The 26,773-nt window shown below is 49.2% G+C and overlaps 1 protein-coding gene and 1 long non-coding RNA gene across 13 annotated transcripts in view; one reads left to right on the plus strand and one right to left on the minus strand.

Moving 5' to 3' along the window:
• Prdm16 (PR/SET domain 16) overlaps positions 1-26,773 on the minus strand; it is a 319,906-nt gene that overhangs the window by 35,664 nt on the left and 257,469 nt on the right. For 11 of the 12 annotated variants that reach the window (XM_031379692.1, XM_031379691.1, XM_031379690.1 and 8 more), the window contains one exon: positions 11,720-11,854. In XM_031379692.1, coding sequence (XP_031235552.1) covers positions 11,720-11,854 — 135 coding nt within the window. Of the gene's footprint in view, positions 1-11,719; positions 11,855-11,964; positions 12,061-26,773 lie in introns of those variants that run through there. The other variant, XM_031379702.1, reaches the window with a different exon arrangement.
• LOC116097121 lies at positions 16,569-17,272 on the plus strand. Its single transcript, XR_004121227.1, has 2 exons — positions 16,569-16,741; positions 16,853-17,272. It is a non-coding gene; the product is annotated as an uncharacterized LOC116097121 (long non-coding RNA).

Below are 26,773 nucleotides of genomic sequence, written 5' to 3' on the forward strand. Positions count from 1 at the left end.
AATACCCCAGGTCGGAGCGACTTCCCAACGGGAGTGCTTTGGTCTATTTTCAAATCTCCTTTGTCAATGCGAGCAGGAGACACTTGGCTATAGGGGGCAGGGGTGGGGCTCAGAGTCGAGGTTGCTTGTGAAGGTGCTTTACAGCTGGGCACAGGCTCTGAGGGTGAGGATGCCAGGCTGTGACTTTTATACAGTGGCAGCTGTGAGTCAGGAAGACCCGGAATGGGATGGAGTGAATGCCTGTCAGGATCTGCACCCAGCAGGTGACAGGTTTGGAGACTGTGGTGTGTGTATGTGAGTGTGTGTGTGTGGTGTATGTGTGGTGTGTGTGTATATGTGCATGCATGTGTGTTTGTGTGTGTGTGGTGTGTGTCTGTGTGTATAGTGTGTGTCTCCGTGTGTGTGGTATATGTCTCTGTGTGTATGTATTGTGGTATATGTGTGTGTGCATGTGCATGTGTATGGTGTGTGTATGTGTGCTGTGTGTGTGTCTATGTGGTATATGTGCATGTGTGTGTGCATATGTGTGGTGTGTGTGTCAGTATGTGTATATGTGGTATGTATATGTGGTATGTATATGTGTGATGTGTGTGTTATATGTGGTGTGTGTATATGTATGTGTGGTATATGTGTGCATGTGAGTGTGCATATGTGGTATATGTGTATATGTGTATGTCTGTGGTATGTGTACGTCTGTGATATGTGTATATGTGGTGTGTGTGTGTCTAGGTTCTACGCCTGGAGCTGAGACAGCTACATTTGGTGTATTCAGTTCGGCATCCTGGTCTGACACAGAGAGCATAGAGAGCACCTTGCTATGAGGTCTCCCCAGGGCAGAGATGAAGATTGTTCTGTTGGGGGGCTAAGTCACCAGAGCGCCACAGGTCTGGGTGATTTGACTTTGCCCAGACTCTCCTGTAACTTGAAAATTTTAAACCCTGGTTTTGTTGTTGTTGTTTGTTTGTTTGCTTTGCTTTTTTTTATTTCAAGACAGGGTTTCTCTGTGTAGCCCTGGCTGTCCAAGAACTCACTCTGTAGACCAGGCTGGCCTCAAACTCAGAAATCCGCCTGCCTCTGCCTCCGAAGTGCTGGGATTAAAGGCATGCATCACCACTGCCTGGCTTTAAACCCTATTTTTAATGATGATTTTTAAATGCTTTAACCTCCCTTCTAGCCCATCTCCCACCAGAGGTAAAGGGAAAAAAAGGATACAGGGGAAGTGGACCTATTTAGAAAGGTTCTTTAGAACAAATCTTATCTGTGTTGTCAGGAAATCAGCAGTTCAGTTCACAGGAGTCGACACAACAGCTCGATCTACTCCTGAACACTTAATGGATATACCAACAGTCCAGTTCTGTAGAGTCGGGATAGCAAGAGACGGCCAGCCCTCAGCCTTGGCTGGGGTCAGCAAGAGAGACCAAGGTCAACACAAATGCCAGGAGAAGTTCTCAGTTGTGCCTCTCTCAGCAAACCGAAAACCAATGAAGACTCGAGACCCACAAGCATCACACAGCTGGCTCTATGAGCAAGCCAAGCTCAGCCTCCATCACTGTCCGTGGAGTCCTATTTATACCCTCCAAATATCACATGTCCTTCACCTCAACACGTGCTTCTGTCTCAGCTGACATCACTCTGTTAATCAGCCCGAGGCTGAGAAAGTGGTAAGAAACTGCACTGTGGGTGCAGTGGGTCCCCACAAATGCAGCTCAGCTACGCAATGTAAGGCAGACCATCCTTCACTGTGTGTCCTCTCACGTGCTTGCTTTAGCAGAACATCCTTTCACCTGTGTCTGCTTCAGCCAAACATTCCTTCATGAGTCGGCCTTAGCCTTTCACACCTGTGTCCACTTGAGCTAAATGTTCTTTCACGTGTACACCCCAGAAAAACACCATCCAATACAACTGACTTTCCAAAGAACCTTTAAATTTCCACTTCACTCTGCCTCAAAGATATCAGAGGCCCAGGCCCTTTTGTGGCTCAGGAAAGTACCTCTTTTACCAGAAAGTGCCAGACATGTGGAATCTCTTCTCTGTCACAGTAATTCACTGCCCACTATGGCAGGAAGGAGTGTGCTTGGCTCTCTGTTCTGATGTTAGGACTGGTTGATGTAGGAGAAACACTCCAGAGACACCTGCTGCTCTGGGGAGGCCTGGCAGAGGCCCAGCTGCCCTAGGCTAGCCTTCTGCATTGCTGGAGGGTCTGGGACAGGAGGAAGGGCAGAAGAAAGAGCATTTTAAGACAAGCCAGCTTAAACACAGGGACAAGAGGGGAGGTGGCTCTCCAGGCCACAAACAGTAAACAACACTTGTGTTCCTGCTCACAGGTCCTGGTAGAGATCTGCCCTGCCCAGGGCAGCTGCTTGCCTCTCAGGAATACAGCCCTACTTAGGGCTATAGGCAACTAGCTCCAGAGTGACTCCTGGCTAACGGCCACAGAGGAACTGCACTGGGTCCCCAGTGCCCATTGGCTGTCCCTCCCAGAACACCAGAGAGCGAAAGTGCAGAGTCGGGATCCTGCAGGAATCTTATCAGTGTGGCATTCCTTCACATGGCAGTCCTTGGTAGTAACTTGGGAGTTATTCTCAGGGAAGTTGGTAGTACAAAGAGATCTTAAAATGGAGACCAGAAATGTGATCAAACAGAGTTCTTGAATAAAACCAGTGGTTTCTAAGATCTCAGTTTTATGTCACCACACGGCGGCGGGCTGAGTAGCTTATCATTTTGAAGGTCAGACTCTGAGCCGGCTTTGCTTAAGAAAAGCATACACCCACAGCTGCCCCAGAGTGAGGAGCTGTGGCCACCCAGGAGCCCCCTGAGCTGAAGGATGTGTGTCAGCCATTAATAAGCTCGCTCACATTCCCCTCTGGCAGCAGAGTGCATACAGAAGCAAATGCCTATGGCTCAGCACCAGCGTGCTGGGTGACTTGGTGTTGGGGACAAGGGCTGAAAGAGTGGGGGTCTTGGTTAGAGTCACTTGCCATCAACCGCCTTTCTCCCACCTGTAATCTGTGATTACCCAGAATGCATGCAGCCATGGCACCCATGGCAGCAGAGTGTGCTCTCCTGAGCAGGCTGCTGGGTGCCTATCCTGAGAGGTAGAGTACCCATCCCTCCCAGGCTGCCTACCTCTCACATCACCCCTGGTTAGGCTCACTGACCTCCAAGGCTGCTCTCCACATACACCCCACTCCTTCCTTTCTGGGCTACAGGAAGCTGGAGCTCTGTCTCCTAGTTCTGGTTCTGGGAGCTACGCGGCCACTGCTTTGTTTCCTGACTCCGCTGAAGGTAGCCAGTCCTCTTGGGACCCACTCCTGCCCACCCCGAAACCCTGTTTCTGCGAACACAGGGCCTCCTGACGCCCAGAGTCCCTTCTCTGATCCCCTCTGAGGACTACAGGGAATCTTGGGGCTCCACACCCTCCTGAGGACTACAGGGAATCTTGGGGCTCCACACCCTCCCACACCTTTGCTCCTGGGCTCACCGCAGTTCCATGGACCTTCACTCCAGTTCTGAAGACAGGAGCCTCCTGGGACCCTCCCACCAGCACAGACTCGGCAGCAAGAGCCACAGTAGGGCTACAGTCATCCCTTCCTCAGCCTCACAGGATAGCCACGGGGTGGGGGGGCCCTGTTAGGGACATGTTGGGGACACAAGGCACTAAGCTCAGCAGCCGTGGCCGGTAGGACTTTGAGCCCCCTGTGTAATTAATCAGTCTCTATTAGCGATAATTGCAGAGGCCTGGGTGGGGCCGAGGTGTCTCCTCTTGTCTCCACCTGGAAGTCTAAGGAAGTGAACAGGGGCCTTCACAGCTTTTCTCAAGTCTTGACCCTGCCTTAGGTGACCACAGGAGCTGCACACAGAAGCCAGCCCAAGCTTTTATGACCTGTTTCAAGTGGCACAAAGGCCTTATCAGCCAGGAATTCTGAGAGAGGCAGTTCCTGGTCTGTGGGGCTGGGTGACTTCCCTTAACAAAGGCCAACTTCGGTGGGAACTGGGGGTGTTGGCGGGGGTGCCAGGTTGAGGGGGGTGGGGTGGGGCATCCTATGCTTACACACTGCTGTCCACTGTATGCTTAGGCCCCTTCTGGGCCCAGCTTGATTTATTACATAGCTTCTACCTAGAATGCTTTGGACCTCTGACTATTAGCATTACAGAAGAGCTGCCTCCGAGTTTCACAAGACAACAGGAGAACAAGAATCCCTTTAGCCACCCACCCCTGCAAGCATCCTGGGGGGCAGGGCTGCAGGGAAGAAGCAAACTGCCTTCTCTCTAAAGCACAGCAACCCACGTTTTAGGTGCACATGAGTCCTGGGGACCTGTCACCAAAGGTCTGGTGGCTTCTCCTTGTCTAAGAACCTTCTCCCCAACTGCTGAGGTGACAAGCTCCTGTCAATGCCTCTCTGAAATACCTGCACAGGCAGACAGGGCCTGAAGTGGGGCATCTGGCTCTTCTCCCAGCTTCCCTCATCCAGCAGGGGCAGCAGAGCTCGGGCCAACACGTTACTGTGACAATACTTCACTCAGCCCAAATTCCCCAGCGACATTCTAGACACAAAGATGTGGTTCCATGCACCAGGTAAAGAGAACGTGGGACTGTCTCACCCAAAGGTAGATGCCTGCTCGGGAATCAGGCCCAAACCCAAACACTTCTCACACAAATGAACATGCAGAACAGTTCACAGTGACTGCCAGCTCTCAGCTCCTAAGAGCCCTGGGCCTGTACCAAAAACACTGTTTAAGCGATTAAGACCCAAGCCCCAGAGTTCCCAGGCCTGCTTAACCTAAGCATCCTACCATTTTAACATGAAACCCCCAGCAGGTGATGTAGGAAGGAAATGAGTGGAGCCCAGGTTTTAAACCCGTGGACATGCAGGTGGTTCCTTTCTTTGGGCAAGATAATACTCATCAGTGGCCCTGCATCTCTGTGCTCCTCACTCCACATGCCTGGTGGGTCAGCTTCCTCTGTGCCCAAACCTTCCTAATTTTGTTAGAGTACGTTTGTGACTCAAAAACTTTAAAATCCCTACGCATTTATCTCTTTCTTGGTTGCAAAGTTTGAATAAGGGTTATAAAAATATAAGGTATTAGCCCATAACTAAATAATCAGCGCCAATATATGGCCCCCAACAGGCACTGCGTTTAGTTTAATGGAAGATCAACTATGACAAATAGTTGTATTATGACACCACTACAGTAGAAGGCCGAGTTTACACTTAACTGCTCTTCAAAATAGAGGATCCTTCTGGACCAAAGAGGCCCTGATGGTTAAGTTTTTCTGAATTAAAACAAATTTTGACATGAAACTTTTTTTAAGGCTTAAAAAAAAATCTAAATTACATTGTATGTGCATATGCGTGAGTATGTGTGGTAAATGTGTGTACATGTGTGAATGTGTATGTGTGTGTGTGACTGTATATGTGTGATGTATATAAGTGTGTGTGTATGAGTGTGTATGTGTGGTGTGTGAATGTGTTGGAGTGTGTGTGTGTAAGCATGTATGTGAGTGTGTGTAGTGTGTGTGAATGTGTATGTGTATGTGGTATGTGTGAATGTGTATGTGTGGTATATGTAAGTGTGTGTGTGAGCATGTATGTGAGTGTGTATAGTATGTATGAATTGTGTGGGTATGTGTGAGCATGTATGTGAGTTGTGTAGTATATGTGAATGTGTGTGAGTGTGTGAGCATGTGAGTATGTGTAGTGTGTGTGAATGTGTGAGTGTGTGTGTGAGCATGTATGTGTGTATGTGTGCTGTATATGAGTGTGTATGTGTGGTGTATGTGAATGTGTGTGAGTGTGTGAGCATGTATGTGAATGTGTATGAATGTATGAGTGTGTGTGTGTGAGCATGTATGTATGTATGTATGTGAGTGTGTGTGTGGTGTGAGAATATATGTGTATATGTGAGTCTGTGTATAGTTTCTGTGAATGTGTGTATATGCGAGTGTGTGTGATGTGTATGAATGTGTGAGTGTGAGCGTGTGTGTGAGACTGTTGTGAGAGTGTGTGTGGTGTGTGTATGATTTCTGTGAATGTGTGTGTGGGAGAGTATTGTGAGAGTGTGTGTGGTGTATGTATGGTTTCTGTGAGTGTATGTGTGTGTGTAGGTCTGAGCACAACTTGAAGAAGTTTATTTCCTTTCTCCACTGGGTTCCAGGTATTGAACTCAGGTCATCAAACTGGGTGACCAGTGCTTTTCCTGCTGAGACCCTGCCGTCCTGCACTATGGATTTTAAGGGTTCTGTTCACTGGTTAGGAAAGGCTCAACAAGTTCTCTAATCACACCTTACTTGTTTTCAAAGAGAAAATAGTGTTTTCCTATTTGGAGCTACCCTTTCAAAATATCAAAACAAAAATTTATGATTTTTAATTTAAAATGATATAGGAAGAAAGGAAAAGGAGCCAGGAAAGGTCAAGGGCTCAGAGCCTGATGACCCTGCTTCAAAAATCAGCCCTAACGGATCACACACACTGGAGCGAAAGTAGGTTCTGTGGCAGGAGAGAGAAATAAAAGCAAGAGACTGGCCATCGGCCACCAGGTTTGACTGGGTCAAGCAGCATCAGGTTTCCTTAAGACATGGGCAGGGACGGCTCTGTGGACACTTGAATGCACAGCTCCTTACCAGGCCCCCTCCTCAAACACCTCGTTCAAGAGGGACTGCTCCTCTGCTGTGCTGTGGGCAGACCTGCCCTTTGAGCTTCATTGCCATGGTTGGCTCTGCCTTCTGGCCACAGCCTAGGCATGGCATCCTAGCTGCTCAACCTGCGGTGGACTACAGGGCGCTGTTCAGATAGCCCAGGTTTGGGCTGTTCTTACAGATGAAAGGAGAGAGAGGTGAGAAGCCAGAGCATCATGGCTGAGCCTCACGGCCTCTCCCAGAGCTGCTGGAAAGGACACCCTCACTCCGTCCTCCAACCTCAGCCTGCTGATCAGTAAATGCTCCTCTACCCACATCCCCTTGCACTGAGGCAGTGCACAGAAAAGAGAAAATAGGCCCTCTGTGACTAGACCTCTGCCTACCCCGGCCTCTTCCTGTGGGCACAGCATTTCCAAGCTTCCTTTTACTTTCTTAACATTAAAACAAACTCAGCAATAGACCCTGCTTGTGTCTCCTCAATGCTTCAAACCAACCCATTTGCTCATAATTGCAGGAGAAAAAAAAAACACCCAGGGGTGACCTGGATGTTTTGAATTTTCCAAAGAGAGAGGACTTGTCGGAAGGGCTTGGTAGGGCACCACCTGAGGTGTCCAAGAGTGAACTGGGATGCCTGTGAGTACTTGTCTGTCCTCAGAAGAGACAGCGGAAGCACCCAGAAATGGTTGCTCCTGACTACTTGCCATCTGGAAATGCTCTAAGGCTGTAACTTCACTGCCCCCACCCCCAAACACCAGGGCAAAGCCCTGTTCCCAGACTTCTGCAGTGGCCATGTCGTTCTGACCAGATGGACCAGCCCCAAACCTTTGTTTTTCAAAGGCAGGATCTTTAGGGGCCAGGTGTACTGTTGATCAAAGGCTAACTTGGCCTCTATGTGTACGGGAGGAATGCTCATGGCCTAGCATGGTCTCCCTTCCTGTCTACTTCCATTTTCCAGAATCAGAAGGAAGATTCCCAGGTAGACATGAGGGTGGACCAGTCCCTTCTCAGGAGCATGAGGTTCCCCCGCCAACCCCTGAAAGAGGACTCTTAGAACCACAGAGCACTAGGAGGGGGATCTCATAGCCCAGTTGGTAACTTGGGTATGAAGCAATGAGCAATTTCCTGTGGTGTCACTAGGCAAGAAGGGATCTGAGAAGGACAGGTGCATGGCACCTGGCTAGTCACACTGGAGAAAAGGGCCACTGGCTTCACATCCACCCATAGCCAAGGCACTAGAAGGCGACACACTGGAGGGAAGAGCTGAATGGGAACTGAGCCCCTTGGAGCACTGGGCTCCTTTCTCCTGCTCATGTTTCCAGATCCAAAGGGCTGCAGATGATCACATAAGATAGCTTTAGTCTTCTGGCCAGAGGCAGGTCTGAATGTGTCAGGCAAGGCTGAAGAGAGGAGGGCACATGGGTAGGCTGAGAAGATTCTCAGCATCAGGAGAAAGGTGGGTGGCTATGGCTTCCAGAGCCTATCTGGGTCACAGTCTCCTGCTGCAGCTGCAGCAGCAGGGACAGGTGTGGGCCCGTGATAGTTAAAGAGACCACTTTTCTCAGATCTTTTAGGTGCAGCTGACATGTGATCTCTCCCAAGGACACAGGACACCAGAAATCCAGGTTTCTGAGTTGGCTCAAGCCCAAGTCCTGACCATTCTGAGCACAGGGTCTAGGGATGCTGAGTTTCCATTCTCCATGCTGACCTGGGTCTTCAGTTTAGAGCCATCTCCCCTCTGTATGCAACATCGCATCTCTTCTGGTAGTTTTATCTCCCAGAATTTTCTCTTAAGATGCTGGGAGCTTCTCTGTTCTTGTATCTCCTTTGTTACAGGAGCTGAGGTCATGCATCTTAAATCTTGAAACAAGGCCTATTTATTTCTAATTTGATGTATTTTCCTCACTGAATGTCCATTTTTGTAATGCAAGTGTTGGGTCATGGGTTCCTTCTCTTTAGAGTCTGTGCTGTCTTGGGAGCACTGTGTGTATGTACATGTGTGTGTATGCTCACAGTACATGTGTTTACACATATAGCTGTATGTGTAGGTATATATATGCTCCCATGTATACACACATGCCTTGTGCATGTATGTATATGTGTTTAGGTATGTACATGCTCCCATGTGCACACACATGCCTTGAACATGTATATGTCTGTGGGTATCTGGCATTCTTAACTGCCTAGAAGTCTTTGTGCATGTATGTATATGTGTTTAGGTATGTACATGCTCCCATGTGCATGCACATGCCTTGTGCATGTATGTACATGTCTGTGGGTATCTGGCATTCTTAAGTGCCTAGAAGTCTGTGTGCATGTATGTATATGTGTTAGGTATGCATATGCTCCCATGTGCACACACATGCTTTGTGCATGTATGTATATGTTTTTAGGTATGTACATGCTCCCATGTGCACACACATGCCTTGTGCATGTATGTACATGCCTGTGGGTATCTGGCATTCTTAACTGCCTAGAAGTCTTTGTAGACACTCTTGGGAGGGGGAAAATAATCTGAGAAACACTACTGACATTTTTTAGTGTTTCCTTCTCAAAGAGAAGCTTGTCCTCAGGCATCTTTTTTAGTCCTGGATCTCTAGGAAATATTATTCAGCCACAGAGAATATGAGGCTGAGGACCAAAGCGCTACTCTGTGGGAACAACTGACTCCACTGGCCAGGAAGTAAAAGTGCTTATGTGGAGGCTGTGGCCATCTGGGAGAAAAGAGAAGGAGGGAGGAATAGAGAGATAAGTGTGTGTGTGTGTGTGTGTGTGTGTGTGTGTGTGTGTGTGTGCATGTATGTTTGTAAGTGTCTAGATATATCTGTTTTGGGGTAGAATAACGACTAGCTTGAAATCTATTTTTCCTCTCAGGAAGTCATTTAATTTAACTGGTGAATATGAGTCTGTGGGTTTCGGTGAGGATGGGGCTCTGTTCTCCCCAGAGTAGAGGGGTCTCAGCATGAGGTTTAGGGCAGGAAATGCCCCAGGTTTGGGGGGATGTGATTTTGGCTCTGGGCCCCCCAGAAGGTGGCATTTGCCTAACTCTCCAGTTCCTTCTAAATGCGAGGTTACTCTTTGTCCTGTGTACGGGCTTAAACTACAGAGAATTCACCCTGCAAGGTCACATGGGAGAGAGACAACTAGCAAGTAGGGAGCCAGGTAAGTCTGACTCAATGCTAGCCAGACAGTACAGCCAGGTGTGTGAGCACAGGGCCCAGGGCCCAGGGCCCAGGCCAGAGAGCACAGGCACAGAGCAGGGCAAGGTTAGGGATGCAGTAGCTTTGAGTTAAAGGTTGTAAATCACCCTATCCTGGAGCATTTTTGCCCATGGTCTGAAATGAAAGGAGAATTCCCTGCCAGGCACAACGTAGTTTAAAGTAAACTTCCTTGAAATGGCTTTTATAAAGGTTTCTGAAGGCCAGTTTTCCTTTGAGAGGACCATTTTCTGTGTTTTCTAAAAAGTTTGCCCGGCAAAGATTCACGCCTCACTGCTTCAGGGTATCTGAGTTCTAGCATCTGTTCCTAAGTAACCAAACCTGTATCCTCTCCACTCTCCCAGCATCTCACAGAAGCCCACCCTGCATCCAGTGGCACCCCTCCCCCAGTGCTTCCCAGGCCAGGGTGCTCTGCAGATCTGAGCTCCAGAAGCAGCATGACTAGCTCTGCGGGCCTTAAACCCAGGGTTCCATCGCTCTGCCTCTGTCTTGTAGAAGCTGGGACTTTTCCTTCGGTGTTCCACTTTAATCATGGTTATTTATTTCTTCAGTCGGTCACAAAGCCCTTTTTCTCTGCTCTCAATATTATGACTTTAGTTAAGGTCTTGGAAGTCCTGGTGACAGAGGCCCTGGTCCTGGCTGTCTGGAACCAGCAGGTGTCTGGTGTGTCCGGTGGATCCACTGCTAGGTTCAAACTGAGCCCAACAGCTAAGGAGACTAAGCTCTTGAGGAGCTCCATGAGACAGTGTGCAGGGTCAAGGGTCTCCCCACAGCTTCCTTGTTGTCTTTTTAAATGCAAAATATTTCTCTAGAGTCAAGAGCCTTGAACCACTTTAGACTGCTTGCAGAGGCCATTCAAGAATGGGGCCTTTGTTACGTGGTCTTCACGAATCGTTTTAAAAGTAAATGGAGCCTTTTTTTTTCCTCTCAACAAAATCTCCCATGTAGCCCTAAGACACAGGCAGAATAAACTGCCCTGCCCTGACGGCTGGGAGCTGGGAGCCAGAGGAACCCACCCGTGCTCTGAGAATAGGAGGCGGCTTTGCTGGAGGACTGAGAATCTGCAGCATCAAACTCAAGGCTCCAGAAAGGACCATGCGGTGCTGATTAGAGTGCCCAGTGGAGTGGGAAGGAACGGAAGTCTTTTCTCCTGATGGGCTTCCAGGTCTGGACCCCAGCCCTGGGAATGTCCTGACAGGTCATGAAGCTGGAGGAGCCAGTGAACTTAGGAGAGTTTCTGTTCTGAGAAGCTGAGCTCAGAACTAGACGTTCCTGGGCCCGTGAGGGGACTGAAGTCAGGATAGCTTAGCTCAGTTACTCCTAGAGAGAAGGGAGGCCATGACAATGCAAGGCCACTTTCTTGGCAGTAGGTCAGGCCACGATTGTGACTTGTAGGCTTTGAATATTTTCCCTTAGCCTGGCATAGAAGGCACCTGTGTGGCGGTAGACTGGGCAGCACCAACCCTTTTGGAAACCTTGTCCGATCAGGGATGTTTAGACAAGACTGTTTCCCATTTTTTCCCATCGGCTGCTCTTTCCATATCTCCTGGCATTGTTAGGGAAATGTGGGCCCTGTGACTTGAGGGCCTATGTACCCCTGCTGGTCTTTAAAATTGCCACCAGCCTCAGATAAGTTCTCCTGTCCCTTGCTTTGTCATCTTTGCTCTCATGGAGTGTTCTGGGGCAGCTAAGTTTTCCAGGTAGCCCACGCTGGACAGGTGTCAAATGGCTACCCCTTGTGTCAGGACAGAGCTTAGTAGGACATGACCTTATCAGAGGCTCAGTTGACCTGCATCTTAACACCCAACCACCCTGGTGCCATCTCCAAGGACAGTTCACAGGGACAGAAGCCCAGTGAGCAGCCTACCTGTTCGTTGATCTGACACATGGCGAGGTTTTGGTCATCACAGGAACATGCTACACGGATGTACTTGAGCCAGCTGCCAGCTCCTGCCTGATTGGCATCCACGCAGAACTTCTCGCTGCCCAAGTCTTCCGAAATCTGATGGGGAAGAAGCACACTGAGGTCAGAGGTGCCTGCCCTGTGTGTGTTATACCACGCTGCATTGGCCTCAGGGATCAGGCAGAATGGCAGGTTGTCTAAGGCCTCACCCAGTTCTAGGCAAGGAGAGACTCTGTCCACCCAGGCCACCTGTGCTAGGAACTTCCAGGGGACTGGAGGAGAGAAGAGGGTGGCCTTTCCGGTTCGTACAGAGGAGCTTGCAGCCAGGATAGGCAATGACGAGTCTCTAGCACAGTAAAACCTTCCAGTAAGCTGTCCAGGTGTGAGAAAGCAGGGCCTTCTTGTGTCTGACATGAGCCCTCTGCTAAGGACAGTGGGGGCGTTGAGCTAGAAAAAGCACATCTGAAGGTAAAGGTGTTATCAGGGTGTGTAGCCGCACCCGATTCTGGGTGTGTGAGAATGTGTGTGCGCACATGTGTTCCTGGGTGTACCTGCTCCCATCAGACATCACAGCACCTGAATGCCAGAAAAACATTTGTTTCCTTTCGATTGGAAAGTTTCAGTTTGGCCCTGGCCAGCACGCAGATGCCTGGCTTCCTCACCATGCTCTGTTCCCTCTGCTCTGTTGCTGCTTCTGTCTTCTGAACTTAGCAGCAGGGGCTGCTTTGCTGATCTCTGTCCCCAACCCCCACACTGAGGTTGCTTGTAAGAAGATGTGGACCACAGGCTGGCAGCTGGAGGTGCAATAGACGCTTCTAGCTCTTGCCTGCTTTGTCCAGTGCCCATGGTAAGCTCTAATCTAAAGAATTTGAAGCCAGCAGCAACAGGGGTGGCTAACCAGGCATGCAAAAGGCAGGGTGGCAGAAAGGAGGTTGGTGGTCAGGGGTCTCCTGGGGCAGGGGTGTCCTGGGGAAGGCGTTTCCAGGTGGAAAGGGTGACCAGGGAAGTAGGTATGTCTAGGTGGGTAGAATAGTCCAAGTAGGCAGGAGTAGTTGAGTCTGATGGACCCATCAAAGGTGGCGGGAGGGGTTCCCTCCATTCAGATGGACACTTCACACTCAGCACACACTTTTCAAGATCCTTGTACATCCAGGGCAGACACTGGGTAGAATTCTTTTGAAAAGTTCAGCGTCAGCACAAAGCAACGAAGCCAAGTGTTTTGTGCCCGTTCCCTCTTCCCCAAGGACTTTGCCACAAAGGCCAACCCTGAGCACCTTGTTAGGAAGTAGGTCTTCAGTCTTTCTCCCCCTCCACATGCTTTGTCTCCCATTGGACACCCATCAGTGAGCCCCTGGGTACCTGACAAAGGGTGGCAATGAATGTCTGAAGGTACCAGGTAGAATTTGGAGCAGGAAATCCCGCAGCTCCCAGAGCATGGCTCTGTGGGCTTGTACAGTAACACTCTATAATGCCTGCTCCCAGGGCCCCATATGCTGGTCCCTTGGGTGACTAGCAGATTCCCTGGAAGCTTTTCGTAAGCTTGACTCTGTCAAGCAGGGACATGGGTTAAGTGGCTGAGTCCTTCAGCCACTTGCCCCCATGTTCCCTCTTAGCCCATAATCAGCTCAAAGGCCTCATCACTCCAAGCTGGCTGTGGATGAGGTCATCAAGCAACTATAATTTGTGACTGAAGAAGGTAGTGGGTGAGAGACACCCAAGTGCAGATGGTACTCTGCACAGCCCGGGCTTCCCACCCTGGGATCCTGACTTTCCTCTCAGAACTCAGACACTAGGATTCACACACTGTTGGCAAAGCATGGAACCCAACTGTCTTCTCTGAGCTTAGGGAGCAGGCAAGGGGGTCAGGCTGATTTCTGAGAGGCATGACCTTCAGCTCTAGAGGCAACAGGATACAGGTGTGGCCTCCCCTGTGACCTGGGGCTCAGGGGATGGGTGACCAGGGATATCTCCCCAGGGGTCTGAGCTCAGCAGAGGCTGTCCCACCCTAGCCAGGGCATGAGAGTCAGTCCATCTGGAGTTTACTCAAGGCCTTGCCACTCAGGGATTTGACGGAGACTTTCCTGCTTCTTGCATATCCTTGGAGGCTACTGCTCACCTGCCGTACTTGAACCCAAGGGCAGCCCAACTCAAACATTACCAGGTGACCCCATAGCCTGGTTGGGTGAAGGCAGAGTGAACAGTAGCTACGTGCTGAGGCCATGAGGGCTGATGTTCAGGAGGGCAAGTCTCCCATTCTCCAAGAAGTGGGCTCAGGGCCCCAAACCTAATAGGGAGTGTCCTCTGCAGGCACTCGGGATCTCACAGGCTCTTCCCAGCTGCAGACACTGCTGGCAACTCTTGAGGAGGACAGCCTACAGGCCAGTAGGGTGTCTACCTCATCAGGCAGCTCAGCCCCCTCCTGAGACAGGGATTGAGAAGGGCCTGCTGCCAAGACATCAGTGGACCCCTTCCTCCCTGACAGAGAGGTCAGGGACTTCCTGTGGACCCCATGCCACATAGACCTTCTGAACAGATGGTCTTGTCTGTCTCCCTGTCCTCATTCTGTGTGTCTTCCTTTTTCTCATTTTTCTGTCTCTGTTTTTATTTTTATAATGTAACCTGGTGGAGCTAGTTAGTGATGCTATGAATGACCAGGTCTCCACACAGGGCTCTCTGTAACAAGGACTTGCCTGGTGTTTGGCTGTTGATATCTCAGAGTTGTTGCCACATATGCACATATGTGTTGTATATACATATGTGCTGTGCATATGCACATGTGTGTGTGTGTGTGTGTGTGTGTTGTGTATTCATGCACTCAGGGGTCATATCATGGTGTGGTGTGCTTTTTAAAAGACAAATTCACTCCTATGAGAAGGTGACCTAGGCAGCTGTTGATCCTAGTCTGTGACCTGCCCAGGCTTCCAACCCCCTGGACAATTGCTTTCCTGGCGGTTGTGGTCACCACGGGCCTGTTATTCCTTCTCTCAGAGAACAGGCTTTCTGTGTCTGAGGGATGCCAGTGAATATTAAGCTGCCCCTCTCATGGAGGGAAGAGCTACCATCTCAGGCATGAACAGCAGTGGATGTCCTAGGGGAAGAGTGGCATCCGATAAGCTCTTGAATCCACCAAGCAGGCCTGGCTCCTCACAGGTCTCTGGCACTGCTGCCTCTGAAGCTTTCACCTACATTGATGCCTCAGAGGGGCCCTCAGGTGGCCCACTGGGACTCTGACCAATATTTGCTGTACTCTGAGGGTTCTTGGGATGCTGAGGGAAGGCCTGGGGGTTGGATCATCAAAGCCACAGCTACAGACAGCTGAGCACGTGTTCCTCACTGCACTGGGGTAACAAGGACCCGATGCCAGAGGCAACAGCACCGGACCAGCTTTTCTGGTCTGGAGTCTGGCCTCTGCTTGCACCTAAGCTCTGGCGGGAGCTGTGTAGCTCTGATAGTTCCAAGGATGTGTGAGAGCTCATGGGGAGGGGAGTCTAGAGAGTGAGGGCTCACGTGTTAGGCACTCCTCACACAGGAGACATGAAGGGTCGTGATCTAGGGTGACAGTGTTCCTGTGGCTGTTTTGCTATGGCTGTGGAGCTGAATGTCATCCAGATTTGGAGCTCAGTACCTACCCACTTGAAAACCTGGCTCTGGGGTTGCTGGAATTGAGCCTGTGGACTCCCATAATTGCCGGCGGAAGTGGCCCTTTTGCCCATTTGCCCCCACTTGGCCTCTCGGCCCCCATGTCCCTGCCAACTTCCCCAGCTCATCAATCACTCCCATCAGGAATGCTGAGTTAAGAAGGGAAGAGATGGAAAAAAAATCCTCATAACCTTGACAATTTTTTTTGCACATCATTTGAGGTTTCCTGCACTTTTAATTTGTGGTTCTTTGCTGGGCTAACTCTTTCACATTTAATGGGCATGGCCAGGGGCTGGCTCCGTTTGGGATGTGCACACAGGCGGGAATACAGAGGCATCTGTCGTCAGCTCACCTAATGGATTCCTGGCCTGCAGGAAGGAGCGAGGGCCTAGAAGTCACCCTATTGGTTTGTTCCCTACAGCTGCAGCATGCTCCCTAGAAACTCACTTTGTGTTGGGTGTCTGTAAGACTGTTACATGTGTCCTCTACCGCCCTCCTCCACAGCTTCACACACATTTAGGCACACACACCAACATGAACACATATTCACACACACAGATAAACAGAGGCTCATACATGCGTGAGCACACGTGCAATAGTTATGATTTATGACATTCACGAGGAGCCAAAACAGAAAGTCCATTCTTGGGACAGAAAGAGGAGGGCAGGCCTTCTGGAGACACCTCAGTGTGGCGGACATGGAGCCTGAATGAGCTCATAAATCTGGTCCTGACGCTCATTATGGGCTTGGTGGTGACATGACCAAGTGCTAAGCAGAAACTTGCGGCAGGATGGAGTCTATTGCTGCCAGCAGACAGGAGCCTGACTGCAGGGCCCGGGAGGTCAGGGGCCCATCTGCTCAAGCTGAGAGGGAGGGAATAGAAGGCTAGGAGGCAGAGAGGTAGAGTGTGTTGTCTGGGTCTGTCTGTCCCCTCTGACCTGGGCCTCTGCTGGACAGCTGCCAGGCTAGTGGTGCATAATGGAGGTACGGGAGAGAGTTACAGGGAGACCCCAGAGCACTGCTCAAGGTTTGGATGCTGCAAAAGGAGGGTGCTGCCTGACCAGGGACTCTGCTGACAGGTGATGGTGATATCCTAATCGCTCACCTGGAGAACTTGGCTCCTGTGAAGTCACAGGCAAGAAATGCATGTCATAAAAAAGTCATGGAATTCTACATTTCTTTTCTTTTCTTTTTAAAGCATTTGGGCCCCACACAGGCCTTTGAAGACCTGAAGAAAGCCACACACCAGAAGTTACTCAGACATCCAAACGCCTTGTGAACACTCTGGGGTTCCCGACATTCTTGCACTCAATGCCCAGACTCTGGGTTGTGTGCAGACATCCCAGGTACACGGCTGGTCCCTCCCATGTCCTCAGCTACTCTGTTTGATGGAGCTGCAGGGTATATGACTTGAGCATCCAGCGGGATGCTTCCCTCTTTGCTCTTTTTGGTCCCAGCTCCACCTGGCAGAGGATGGCCCTCCCACTAGCATCTATAAACTGAAGGAAGAGAGCAGGATGGTAATGTGGGAAAGGACTTGCAACCGTGTGCTTTGCCCAAGTGACTCAAGCCTCTAGGCGACTTACAATAATCTCAAGTAACGACAGAGAAGAGGAGCCTTGGAAGGAAGCCTGGGGCTGCCAGGACTCTTCCTTGCTGTGGGTTGTAGAAGCTGGGTCAGCAGCCTTTCCTGTGAACTTACAACAAACACACCAAGGGTGTCTTTCAGCTGCCCTGGTACCACCCACACAGTGCAGGTACTGCGCCTGAGTGGGGTATCTGAGGTGGGGCAAATGGCTCACCCATCATGGCAATTGTGGTTTGTCTCGTTGGACATGGGCTGCAACCCTGAGCCGTGATGAGATAAAAGGTCAACTTCATAATTCATGTTAGCATTCTGTGCCTTACACAAAGCGGAGGCACGAGACACAAGGCAGAGCCAGTAGAGAAGTTAATCACAGATGGGGTGATTAGCAACAACTGATGGGAAGAGGGTCTGCTGAAACCTGGGGGGGCTGGCAGGTCAGATACCCCTACCACTAGCCTGTCAGGTGGACGAAGACCCTCAGAAGTGAATGTGCTGCCTCCGTGGGAATACAAAGTCTGGGTGACCAGCTCTCCCTCTGGGGAGCTGACCCAGACCGTTCATCATCCTCAGCTGGGTGATGTGGCTTGCTTGGGTCCTGCCTCAGTGTCCACTTAGAAAACCAGAGAGTCTCCTTTCTGCTCTCTACTCCATGGCTACCTGCACAGATTGTGAGCTCTGGGCAGCCTGTCGGAGGTGCATGCATGGTACTAGTCAGTATTCTTATGTACATATTTCTGAACATCGATGGTGGTGGCACTTGTTGACTCTAGGGCAAGCTGAGCCTGTTTGTCTGCTCATGAGACTACAGCCCACTGCCACAGATGCTCAGAGCAGGGCCCCTCCCCAGTCTTCAGAATATACAAGAAGAACAGCTATTTTTGGCCATTTGGAAGCCCTTCAGTGGGGACTGTGAGACACAAACAAACGAGGACAAACAGCCCTTGTAGTGAGTAGGGAGCAGGACACCAAGTCAGCCTCCACTCTGTGCCCCTACTTTCAGAAGGCCTCTGTCCCACCTGTGGGGGGCTTCACTATCTCTAACAGTTGGATGTGTGCAAGTTTCCCTACAGAAAGTGCATGGCCACTGCACACTAGCCTGGGGCTCTTGACAGGACAGACTTTATGCTAAGCGGCCTGTGGATCTGGGGGTTCCTTGTGGGGAGGAGCCCTGGGTCTTTCTCGAGCAATATTCTTGTGGGATGAATAGCTGCTGTGGCCCATCCCCTGAAGGTGAGCATGACTAGGCTCAGCAAGATGATCGAGGGCCAGGAGACCTGGTGTGATGGGAGCTCTCCAGACAACTCTCCCTCTAGGTGCGACAAGGCATATGATCTCAAATGCTCTCCTGGGGTGGGACAGGTAATTGAGTCAATATTAGAGAGCTGCAGCATGGTCTGATCCCATGTGATAAACTCCCTCTACTTGGGTCTTAATGAGAAAGGTAGCGAGGCATTCAGAAAAAAGGAAGGTACCCAGAAACCATGCTGCCATACTGACATCCCAGGGACACAGGCTGGCTCTGGCATGCCATGCCAGAGGTGCCTGTGTTTTCAGGAAGGGGATGGAGTGGGCGGTCTGAGGGCCTGGGCAGGGGTCCTACAGGGTTCTACCAGCAAATGAGTCTGACTGGTAGACCGTGCGAAGTTGAACACAAATTTACAGTGTGGTGCTCAGACTTACAAAAAACCAAAATAGTTCCAAGGAGGGTGTTGGCAACAAGTTTAGGTCTTTGGGATGCATGAAATGTTCCTCAGAGGACAGTCAAGACATCTGTCATCAAAGCACAAGCAAAGGTGGCCCGTGTGTCTTCTCTGTGGACAGTATAGTGCAGTGATTATTATGTCTCTCAGGATCTCTGGAGTGGGGACTGTGGGGGTAAGTTTCTCTACACAGCTGATGTCCCCACATTTCTCCCGTGAAGCAGAACTAGTGACTCTCATCACAAGGGCCTTCTCTACCCTGCTCCAACTCCTCAAAGCCAAGGCTGAGAGTCTAGGCATCGGCAGTGACCCCACCTGATTGTGACATAACAAACTCTCAGAGGACACTTTGGTGAACTCAAGCCCCTCTCAGAAGTCCAGCCCATAAACAGTTCTTCAGAGACAAACATTGTATGTCACAAGCAGATCCTAGCAGCATACACAGAGAGGATTTCAGTGGGTCCACAGAGGACACGGATTTGGGGGAGGTGGTAAGCTTGAAGCTGTGAGGAGAGTGACTATGAACTCTGGGATCCATCCTCCCTGCTGCTCACAGAGACTACTTGGACTCACAGTATCTAGGCTCAGATGTGAGTCCTGTAGGGACTTCTTGGATCTCACCAACAAGTGAGCAGTTTCCAAACTCCAGCGGTACAAGTACTTTAAATACAGTGGTTCTCAACCTTCCTAATGCTGTGACCCTTTAATACAGTTAGCTCCTCATGTTGTGGTGACCCTCAACTATAAAATTATTTCTGTTGCTATTCATAACTATTATTTTGCTACTGTCTTGAATTGTAATGTAAATAATCAGTGTTTTCTGATAGTCTTAGGTAACCCCTCTAAAAGGGTTGTCCACCCCACCCCCAAGGTTTTGACCCACAGGTTGAGAACCACTGCTCTAAGGCATTATGGGTATAGATGCTCTGCCTCCCCCATGATGTTCCCTACAAAGCACCAGCTCAGAGAGGCCTCTCTGCACGGCTGAGCTCAGCCTACCCCTTCATGCTCTGCTCCTCACATGGTAGGAACACCTTGCTCTGGTTCTGCCACTGTCGGCTGACCCCAGACCACAAGCACAGCTACATCTGGGACCATGCTCTTTACAAAGGTCCTCTCAAGAAATCCTCCAAGTCCCCAGGGGGCTTGAGGTCTCCTGAGTGTTCAGGGTCTCCCTGAACATGGAGCCTCTCCCACATCGCATATAGCAGTCCTCAGGATGTTTGGGCCCCAACTCAGAGTGTTGGTGGGAGGAGGGACACAGGCTGCTGTTGCTAAGCTGGTCTATCCAGAACAGAGGTGGTGCGACCCAAACTCAAGCAAGTCCAGCAATACTTCAAATCCAAGTTTGCTCCGAGTTGAGTACAGACCAGGCAGCGTCCCAAGCCCAAAGCTTGCATGCTGGCACAGACCTGTTCCTGACCTTCCAAAGCAAGAAAGGCACTTTTTGCTTTTCTCCTTTTTTTAATCATAAACTATATTACAATCCCACAACCCCAAACCAAATGCTTGCGGCCACACCCTGCTCAGTGTTAGGTTTGCCACAGGAAGTGGCTCTTCTGAGGGCAGTCAGGGCCTGGGAGGTGTCACACACATAACCTTTCTTTGGCTCTTAGATGGTGACAAACTGCAGCACCTGTGAACACAAGAACCCCCACAGTGGATACCGGAGGAGTTCCCCACCACGGGCTAGCCACTGACACGTGGTTGGGGCCACATGAGATCTCAGGCCTGTGGGAGCAGGGCCTTGGTGTAAACCCAGATCTTCCTCTGCTTGACAAAAGCCCCCCTACATGGGAGTTGAATGCAAGACCGAGGAGCTCACCAATGAACAGTGTTCGGCCTCCCCACCCAGCTTGCTGGGATAGATCCCTGTTCTGTCCAGTGGGACTTCTGAAGCTCAGCACACAACTTCAGGATAGGGCAGTTAAAGGCTCCCTCTCCTTCATGCCCATTCCTGCCACAACAACCACTGCAGACAACATGTGGGGGACATCTCTTGGGTGGAACTTCAGGAGAGCCTGGAGCAGCTTGGCTATTAGTGGCAGTCTCCCACTCCTTTGCTCCTTAGAGAGGGCAGCGATGTGCAGAGCCCAGACCAACCTGGCCTTTCTTATCACACCCTGAGCAGGAAGGTCATCTCTCTACAGGCTGATGGAAAATAATGAGACTGGCCATCCAGTCTTTGAAAGCATGTTTCCCTAAGGGATGACCACAACTGGAGCTACACCTGAGGCACAAAGTAACCTAGAAATGTGCTACAGGCTGGACAAATAGAAAGGCACAGATGGGCTGCTTATCAACCGCATTCATACTGAGTCTGGATGTGTTAGTCACCCCAGCTAACAACGCCTCTATCTTTCCTTAAGGTCTCACAATACCAGAGTTGCCTAAGGCAGCTGAAGCTTCTCTCAGGTCTGGCAGAGATGAGGCCCATTGAATGTCTTCATGAGTAGATAAATAGATAGGTGTTAGACGGGATGGATTTTGGATGGATGAATGGGATGGGCTGATGTTGGATATGTGTAGATGATGAGTGAAGAGTGAAGACATACAGATCAGATGGGTGAATGGGTTTTTGACTAATGTTGGATGCATCTACAAAGGGATGGATGGATGGACAGATGGATGTTGAATGAGTGGCTGGAGGGATGTTGAATAGGTAGATGATGGATGTTGAATGGGTAGATGGATGGATGGATGCTGAATGGGTAGATGGATGTTGAATGGGTGGATGTATGGATGTCGAATGGGTAGAAAGATGTTGAATGCATGAATGGATGGATGGATGTTGAATGGGTGGATGGATGGATGCTGAATGGGTGGGTGGGTGGATGTTGAATGGGTGGATGGATGGATGGATGTTGAATGGGTGGATGGATGTTGATGGGTAGATGGATGTTGAATGAGTAGATGGATGGATGTTGAATGGGTAGATGGATGTTGAATGAGTAGATGGATGGATGTTGAATGGGTAGATGGATGGATGTTGAATGGGTGGATGGATGGATGCTGAATGGGTAGATGGATGGATGTTGAATGGGTAGATGGATGGATGTTGAATGGGTAGATGGATGCTGAATGGGTGGATGGATGGATGTTGAATGGGTAGATGGATGTATGTTGAATGGGTAGATGGATGTTGAATGAGTAGATGGATGGATGTTGAATGAGTAGATGGATAGATGTTGAATGGGTAGATGGATGTTGAATGAATAGGTAGATGGATGTTGAATGGGTAGATGGATGGATGCTGAACAGACAGATGGATGTTGAGTAGGTGGATGGATGGATGATGAATGAGTAGGCTGATGGATGATGACTTCTCTGGTTTCTCCAGCTCCCACAGTGAGCCAAAAGAGAACATCTTTCCAGTAATTTGGGGTACCAGAACACAGGATACCTCTCCTGGGAGGCAACTCTGCAGTCTCACATCAGGATCCTCAGCAGTTCAGACTGACTGGACCATAATGGTCATTTTCTATCTTACATCTCCTCTCCCAAATGGCAAGGTCCTTGAACATTTCATCTGGCTGATTCTTAGAGCCATGTAGACAGTGAGTGTTCAGAGAAGGATGGGAGCAAATGAATGAGGGAGGGAATTCCAAGATAACTGCTATAGATGTTTTCACTATCCCGTGCCTTTCCTTCTTCATGTCTTCTTTTCAGACTGGGTCATTTTTCTCTCATCTCTCTCTGTGCTTTGCTGAAAAGCCTGTTAATCCTCTTAGCCAGTCCTCTCTGGAAACCAGAATTATAATCTTTCCCAGGACAGTGTTGCTGAATAATTACCCTGAATCTGTTTCCTGAGGCTTAACATAATGGGGACCCCACCACAGAAGCAGTGGTTGGCTTGTGATATGACATGCAGTAGGTGCTTAGAGAAGCCCGCTAGGTTACATCTTGTGCCTCTCCTGCAGCAGACACAGTCCCTGGGCACCCATCCCTCTCACTGGAACACATGGGCACAGAGGAACACAGTGACTCACTGCCTTCTGTATCAGCCTGATGTTTTGAGGTCAAGTCTTGGAAATAGCTCAAGTCTCAACAGGCCAAGTTTAAGCAAAGACTTGCCAATCTCCACAAAGAACAGTTCTTGGTGCTCTCTGACATACAAAAATGGTCATTGGCAAAGGATTCTTGGTACAGACTATGTTGTCTTTGGAGGTTCTGCAAAGGGTCAATGCCAGTTCCTTCCCTGAGCAGACCCAGGTATGCGCGCATGAAAGGATGCTGGCCAGGCTTGGCCTTATTTTGACTGTATTGCATGAGGAGCTTTTTTCTCCAAATGTTTTGTGATGATTCTGCTTCCCATGATCTATTTTTTCTTAGCGAGACTGGACCTTGGCCATTGTCCAGCTGGTGGAGAAGAGATGGATCTTAGAGTCCATTGGCCACAGTCCAACTGGGCCATCCTTTCTCATCACGCCCAGCCCTCTTGGCACCTGAGGTGAAGGGACTGAGACACAAGGTATTTTAGATTAGCTTCCCTGCATGCTGGTTTATGGGCTTTAGGCTGCATGTTAATCTCACCCATGAAATGTGAGCTTGACCTGAGGCTTCTGCCTCAGGGTGGGGAGGTTTGAAGTGACTCACAGACAATGTTCAGCCAAGTCAGCCTTGCACAGCAGACAGAAGCCACCCAACGTAACAGCTCTGTCCTCCAGTGTCACTGCTGAGCAAATGCATCAAACAAAATGATGGGTGCCCTCTGCCATCTGCCTGGGTCTCTTTGGAGTCCCCAGAAGTTCTACTCAAGTCTAGGATGTGGACTGTAAGCAGTCTGTCTCTCTCTCTGTCTCTGTCTCTCTGTCTTTCTCTCTCTCTCTCCTCTCTTTTTGTATGTATGCCTCCATGTGTGTTTGTATCTGTGTGTCTATATATATCTGTGTGTGTATCTTTCTGTGTGTATTGTGTACATGTAGGTGTATGTGTGCAGGTATGGAGGTCAAAGGTAACTTTGGGTGTTTTCCTCAGTCACTCAGTCTTATATTTTGAGAAAGGTCTCTTAATGAACAGGGCTCACCATTAAGTCGGGGAGCTCCAAGTCGGGTTCACCTAGCTCCCCTTCTCCAGTGCTGGGATTATGGATGCATGCTGCAGTGCCCAGCTTTTAACATGGGTGCTAGGGATCAAACTCAGTTCATCACGTTTACACACCAAGCTCTTCACCAGCTGAGTCATTTCCCTCCATCTCATGGCATCTGTGCCTCAGTGATCCTAAAAGCATTGGCTCACCCATAGCCATTTACCCAGAGTCTAATGGGGTGAGTGTGTGGGAGGCAGGGCACGTTTCCTTGGGACTCTTCTTTGTATTTAGTTTTTCTGCTGCAGATGATACTAATGGGAGATGTATCACTGGCTTTTCTGCTGCAAAGGGCACCAGAGACACCTGCTCTGGTAGATCTGCTTCCATTGATACTGTCAGATATGAACAAAAGCCCATGGGAAAAGGAAACAATCTAAGAGAAGCAGAGAAGCAGATGTGGTCTTGTGAGTATCTGTCTCAGCATTCCTGTGTTGGGATATTTCCAGAGGTGACCATGTGTGTTCTCTCCAGGGGATCTACCTGTTCAAGGACTGACCCTCTGCTACAGTGATAGCTGGAACATGGGGCTGGGAGAGGCAAGACTGCTGGTCTTTGTTTGATTTTTGGGACTTCTGCGTCTCTCGATCCAACACTGGCAACTCAGGTCCAGATTCTGGTAGTTTTGACTACTCCTACTTTATCGACGTCCCTCCAGAGCAGGTGTCAGAGTTGCTTGTTGTGGCTTTTGAGCTGGGGTATCAATCTATCAGTCTCTAGATGGGCACAGTCTCACACAATGACCTGTGTGGCCAGCCCCTTCTTAGCAGAGGTTTTGAGCCAATCTAGAAAGTCAAACATTTTCCAGGTGATTCCTGACAGGTTGGCGACGTTCTCAAAGGTGGCTTTGGTGTGTGGCATGAACTCTCTCCTTGAAGGACGAATGCTTTGTTTTCTGGATGGTTTTGTGACTTCTTGAGAAATACAAGTTTCTGGTGTGTCAGGGGCACAGCTGCTTGATGTTTTTAGTTTTTATTTTAACTTGCTTTTATCTGGTCTTCTGCTCTAAAGAATAACTACTCTGTGTGTGTGTGTGTGTGTGTGTGTGTGTGTGTGTGTGTGTGTGTGTGTGTGCGTGACAGGGAGGCAGAGAAGGAGAGAAAGAGAGAGAGACTCTTTGTCTTACTCAGGCTCCTTTAAACCTTTGGACTTACTATATAGCTCAAGCCAGCCTTGAACTCATGGTTTCTACCTCCTGAGCCTTCTGGGTGCTAGGATTGCAAGTCTATGGCATCATGACTGACATAATTATCTTATAATGATTTCTTAAGTCAGAGGAACACATTTTCATTTCTCCCCAAATGCCTTAGTTCAAAGATGTGTATGTTTTTTCAATTTCACGTCCAATTTAATTTTCAAAATAAATAATGAGAAGTACAACAGAATCATAACATTTAAAAATAAGCATTTTCACTATACACTCTAGTAATTCTTTAATATTCATCAGTGTGAAAAATCAATTTAGAAATGCATTCATTTTTAAATCCATCTCTTCAGCCTTGGTCAATAATTTGAATATGCAAACAGCACTCTATCATCAAATTCCACTTTATGGGCTCAACCAAACATAGATCAAAAATATATATTTTTTAAAAAGGTGTTTGTACTAAACATATACACACTTTCCATACCCTATCCTTTAAACAGTACAGTGTGACAACTGTGTATTTGCATAGTACCAGAGACTGTGATCACCTACACATGATTTACAGTGTGTGAGTGTGTGCCTGTGTGTGTGTGCACTCAGATGTTCGTCTGTGTAAGTTCTTTGCAAACACCACCCTCCACACATCTGGTATGTCGTATTCCCAGGTTTTGGTCTCTGGAGTTTCCCAGAATAAAACTCTTCATACACCAAGAGACAAGTATATTCTACAGTGGAAGCAAGAATTCTTTCTAGAAAATGAGGACCCTTACAAGCACACATGAGTCTTTGAACAATAGAAAGTTAGATCCAGATCTTTCAGGGAGGAGCTGGCTTGGAGTCAGCAGAAAGGCAGCTTCCAAAGGTGCCCTCCTTAGCAGCAGCCAAGGGCTTGCACGAAGGTTTCCTTTCTGCAGGGTGAGACTCTGCTAATGCCATGCCTACACACAATTGCATACTCAGCTTCCTGTGGCTCATATGGAGAGGAGCCTCTTTGTTGGTCTAAGTACAAACCCTAGAAGATGCCTGCACCTTCTGGAAGTGGTCCTCAACATCTCAGGAACAAAGCTGAGCAAAATAAAACCTATGTGCAGCCCCCACGTGGCCCAGAATGCCACGTATTTTTGTTTTGTGTGCTTGTAGACCCTGGTGGACAGAACTGTGGTATTTGCAGGCATAGTTGCAGCCTGGTATTATGCAATAGGATGTTAGCCACACATTCTAATGAAAAAAATGAAATAAATAATAATAAACACCAAGTGCAGAGCATAGATCTTTCACGACACCATAATCATTTTTCTGCTTCAACTCAGTTTTCTCTGGAGCGGCTCCAGGGAGCCCAGGGTGGCAGGGCTGCCTTCTTGTGGTGAACAAAAGGGCTTTTTCAGTCTTTGGGGCTGTCAAGTTTATCCAAATATTCTCAGCTTACTACTAGCCCCTTTCTGAATTGATATTCCCAATACAAGGATACTTTGTATCTGGAAGCCATACTGGCCCAGAAAGGCTGCTGCACAGCCCTGTCTACCTTCCTTGTGGCCTACAAGGAAATGGCATTCCTGGTGTGACTGGCCTATAGCTAGTGGTCAAGGCTTTGTGCTTGGGGTGGGGGAGAGAGAATGGAGTGCACAGAGGATGCCACCTTCTTGCCAGGGCATTAGCCTGGCCTCTGTTCTCATTTTGGCCCAGCCTGTGTAGTCCCCACATACCCGCCAGGCAATCACAAGGGCTGCAGGAGGGGATTCCCCGCCAGTCATGCCGATCTGTGTGAAGTCTGTGCTCTCTGGCTATAGGAGCACGAGGTTAAGGTAATAATTGGCTTTCTCAGACAAGATGGAGCTATGGGTTTTTTTTTTTTTTTTT

The sequence above is a fragment of the Mastomys coucha genome, unplaced genomic scaffold (assembly GCF_008632895.1).
Source record: "Mastomys coucha isolate ucsf_1 unplaced genomic scaffold, UCSF_Mcou_1 pScaffold18, whole genome shotgun sequence".
Taxonomy (NCBI): Eukaryota; Metazoa; Chordata; class Mammalia; order Rodentia; family Muridae; genus Mastomys; species Mastomys coucha.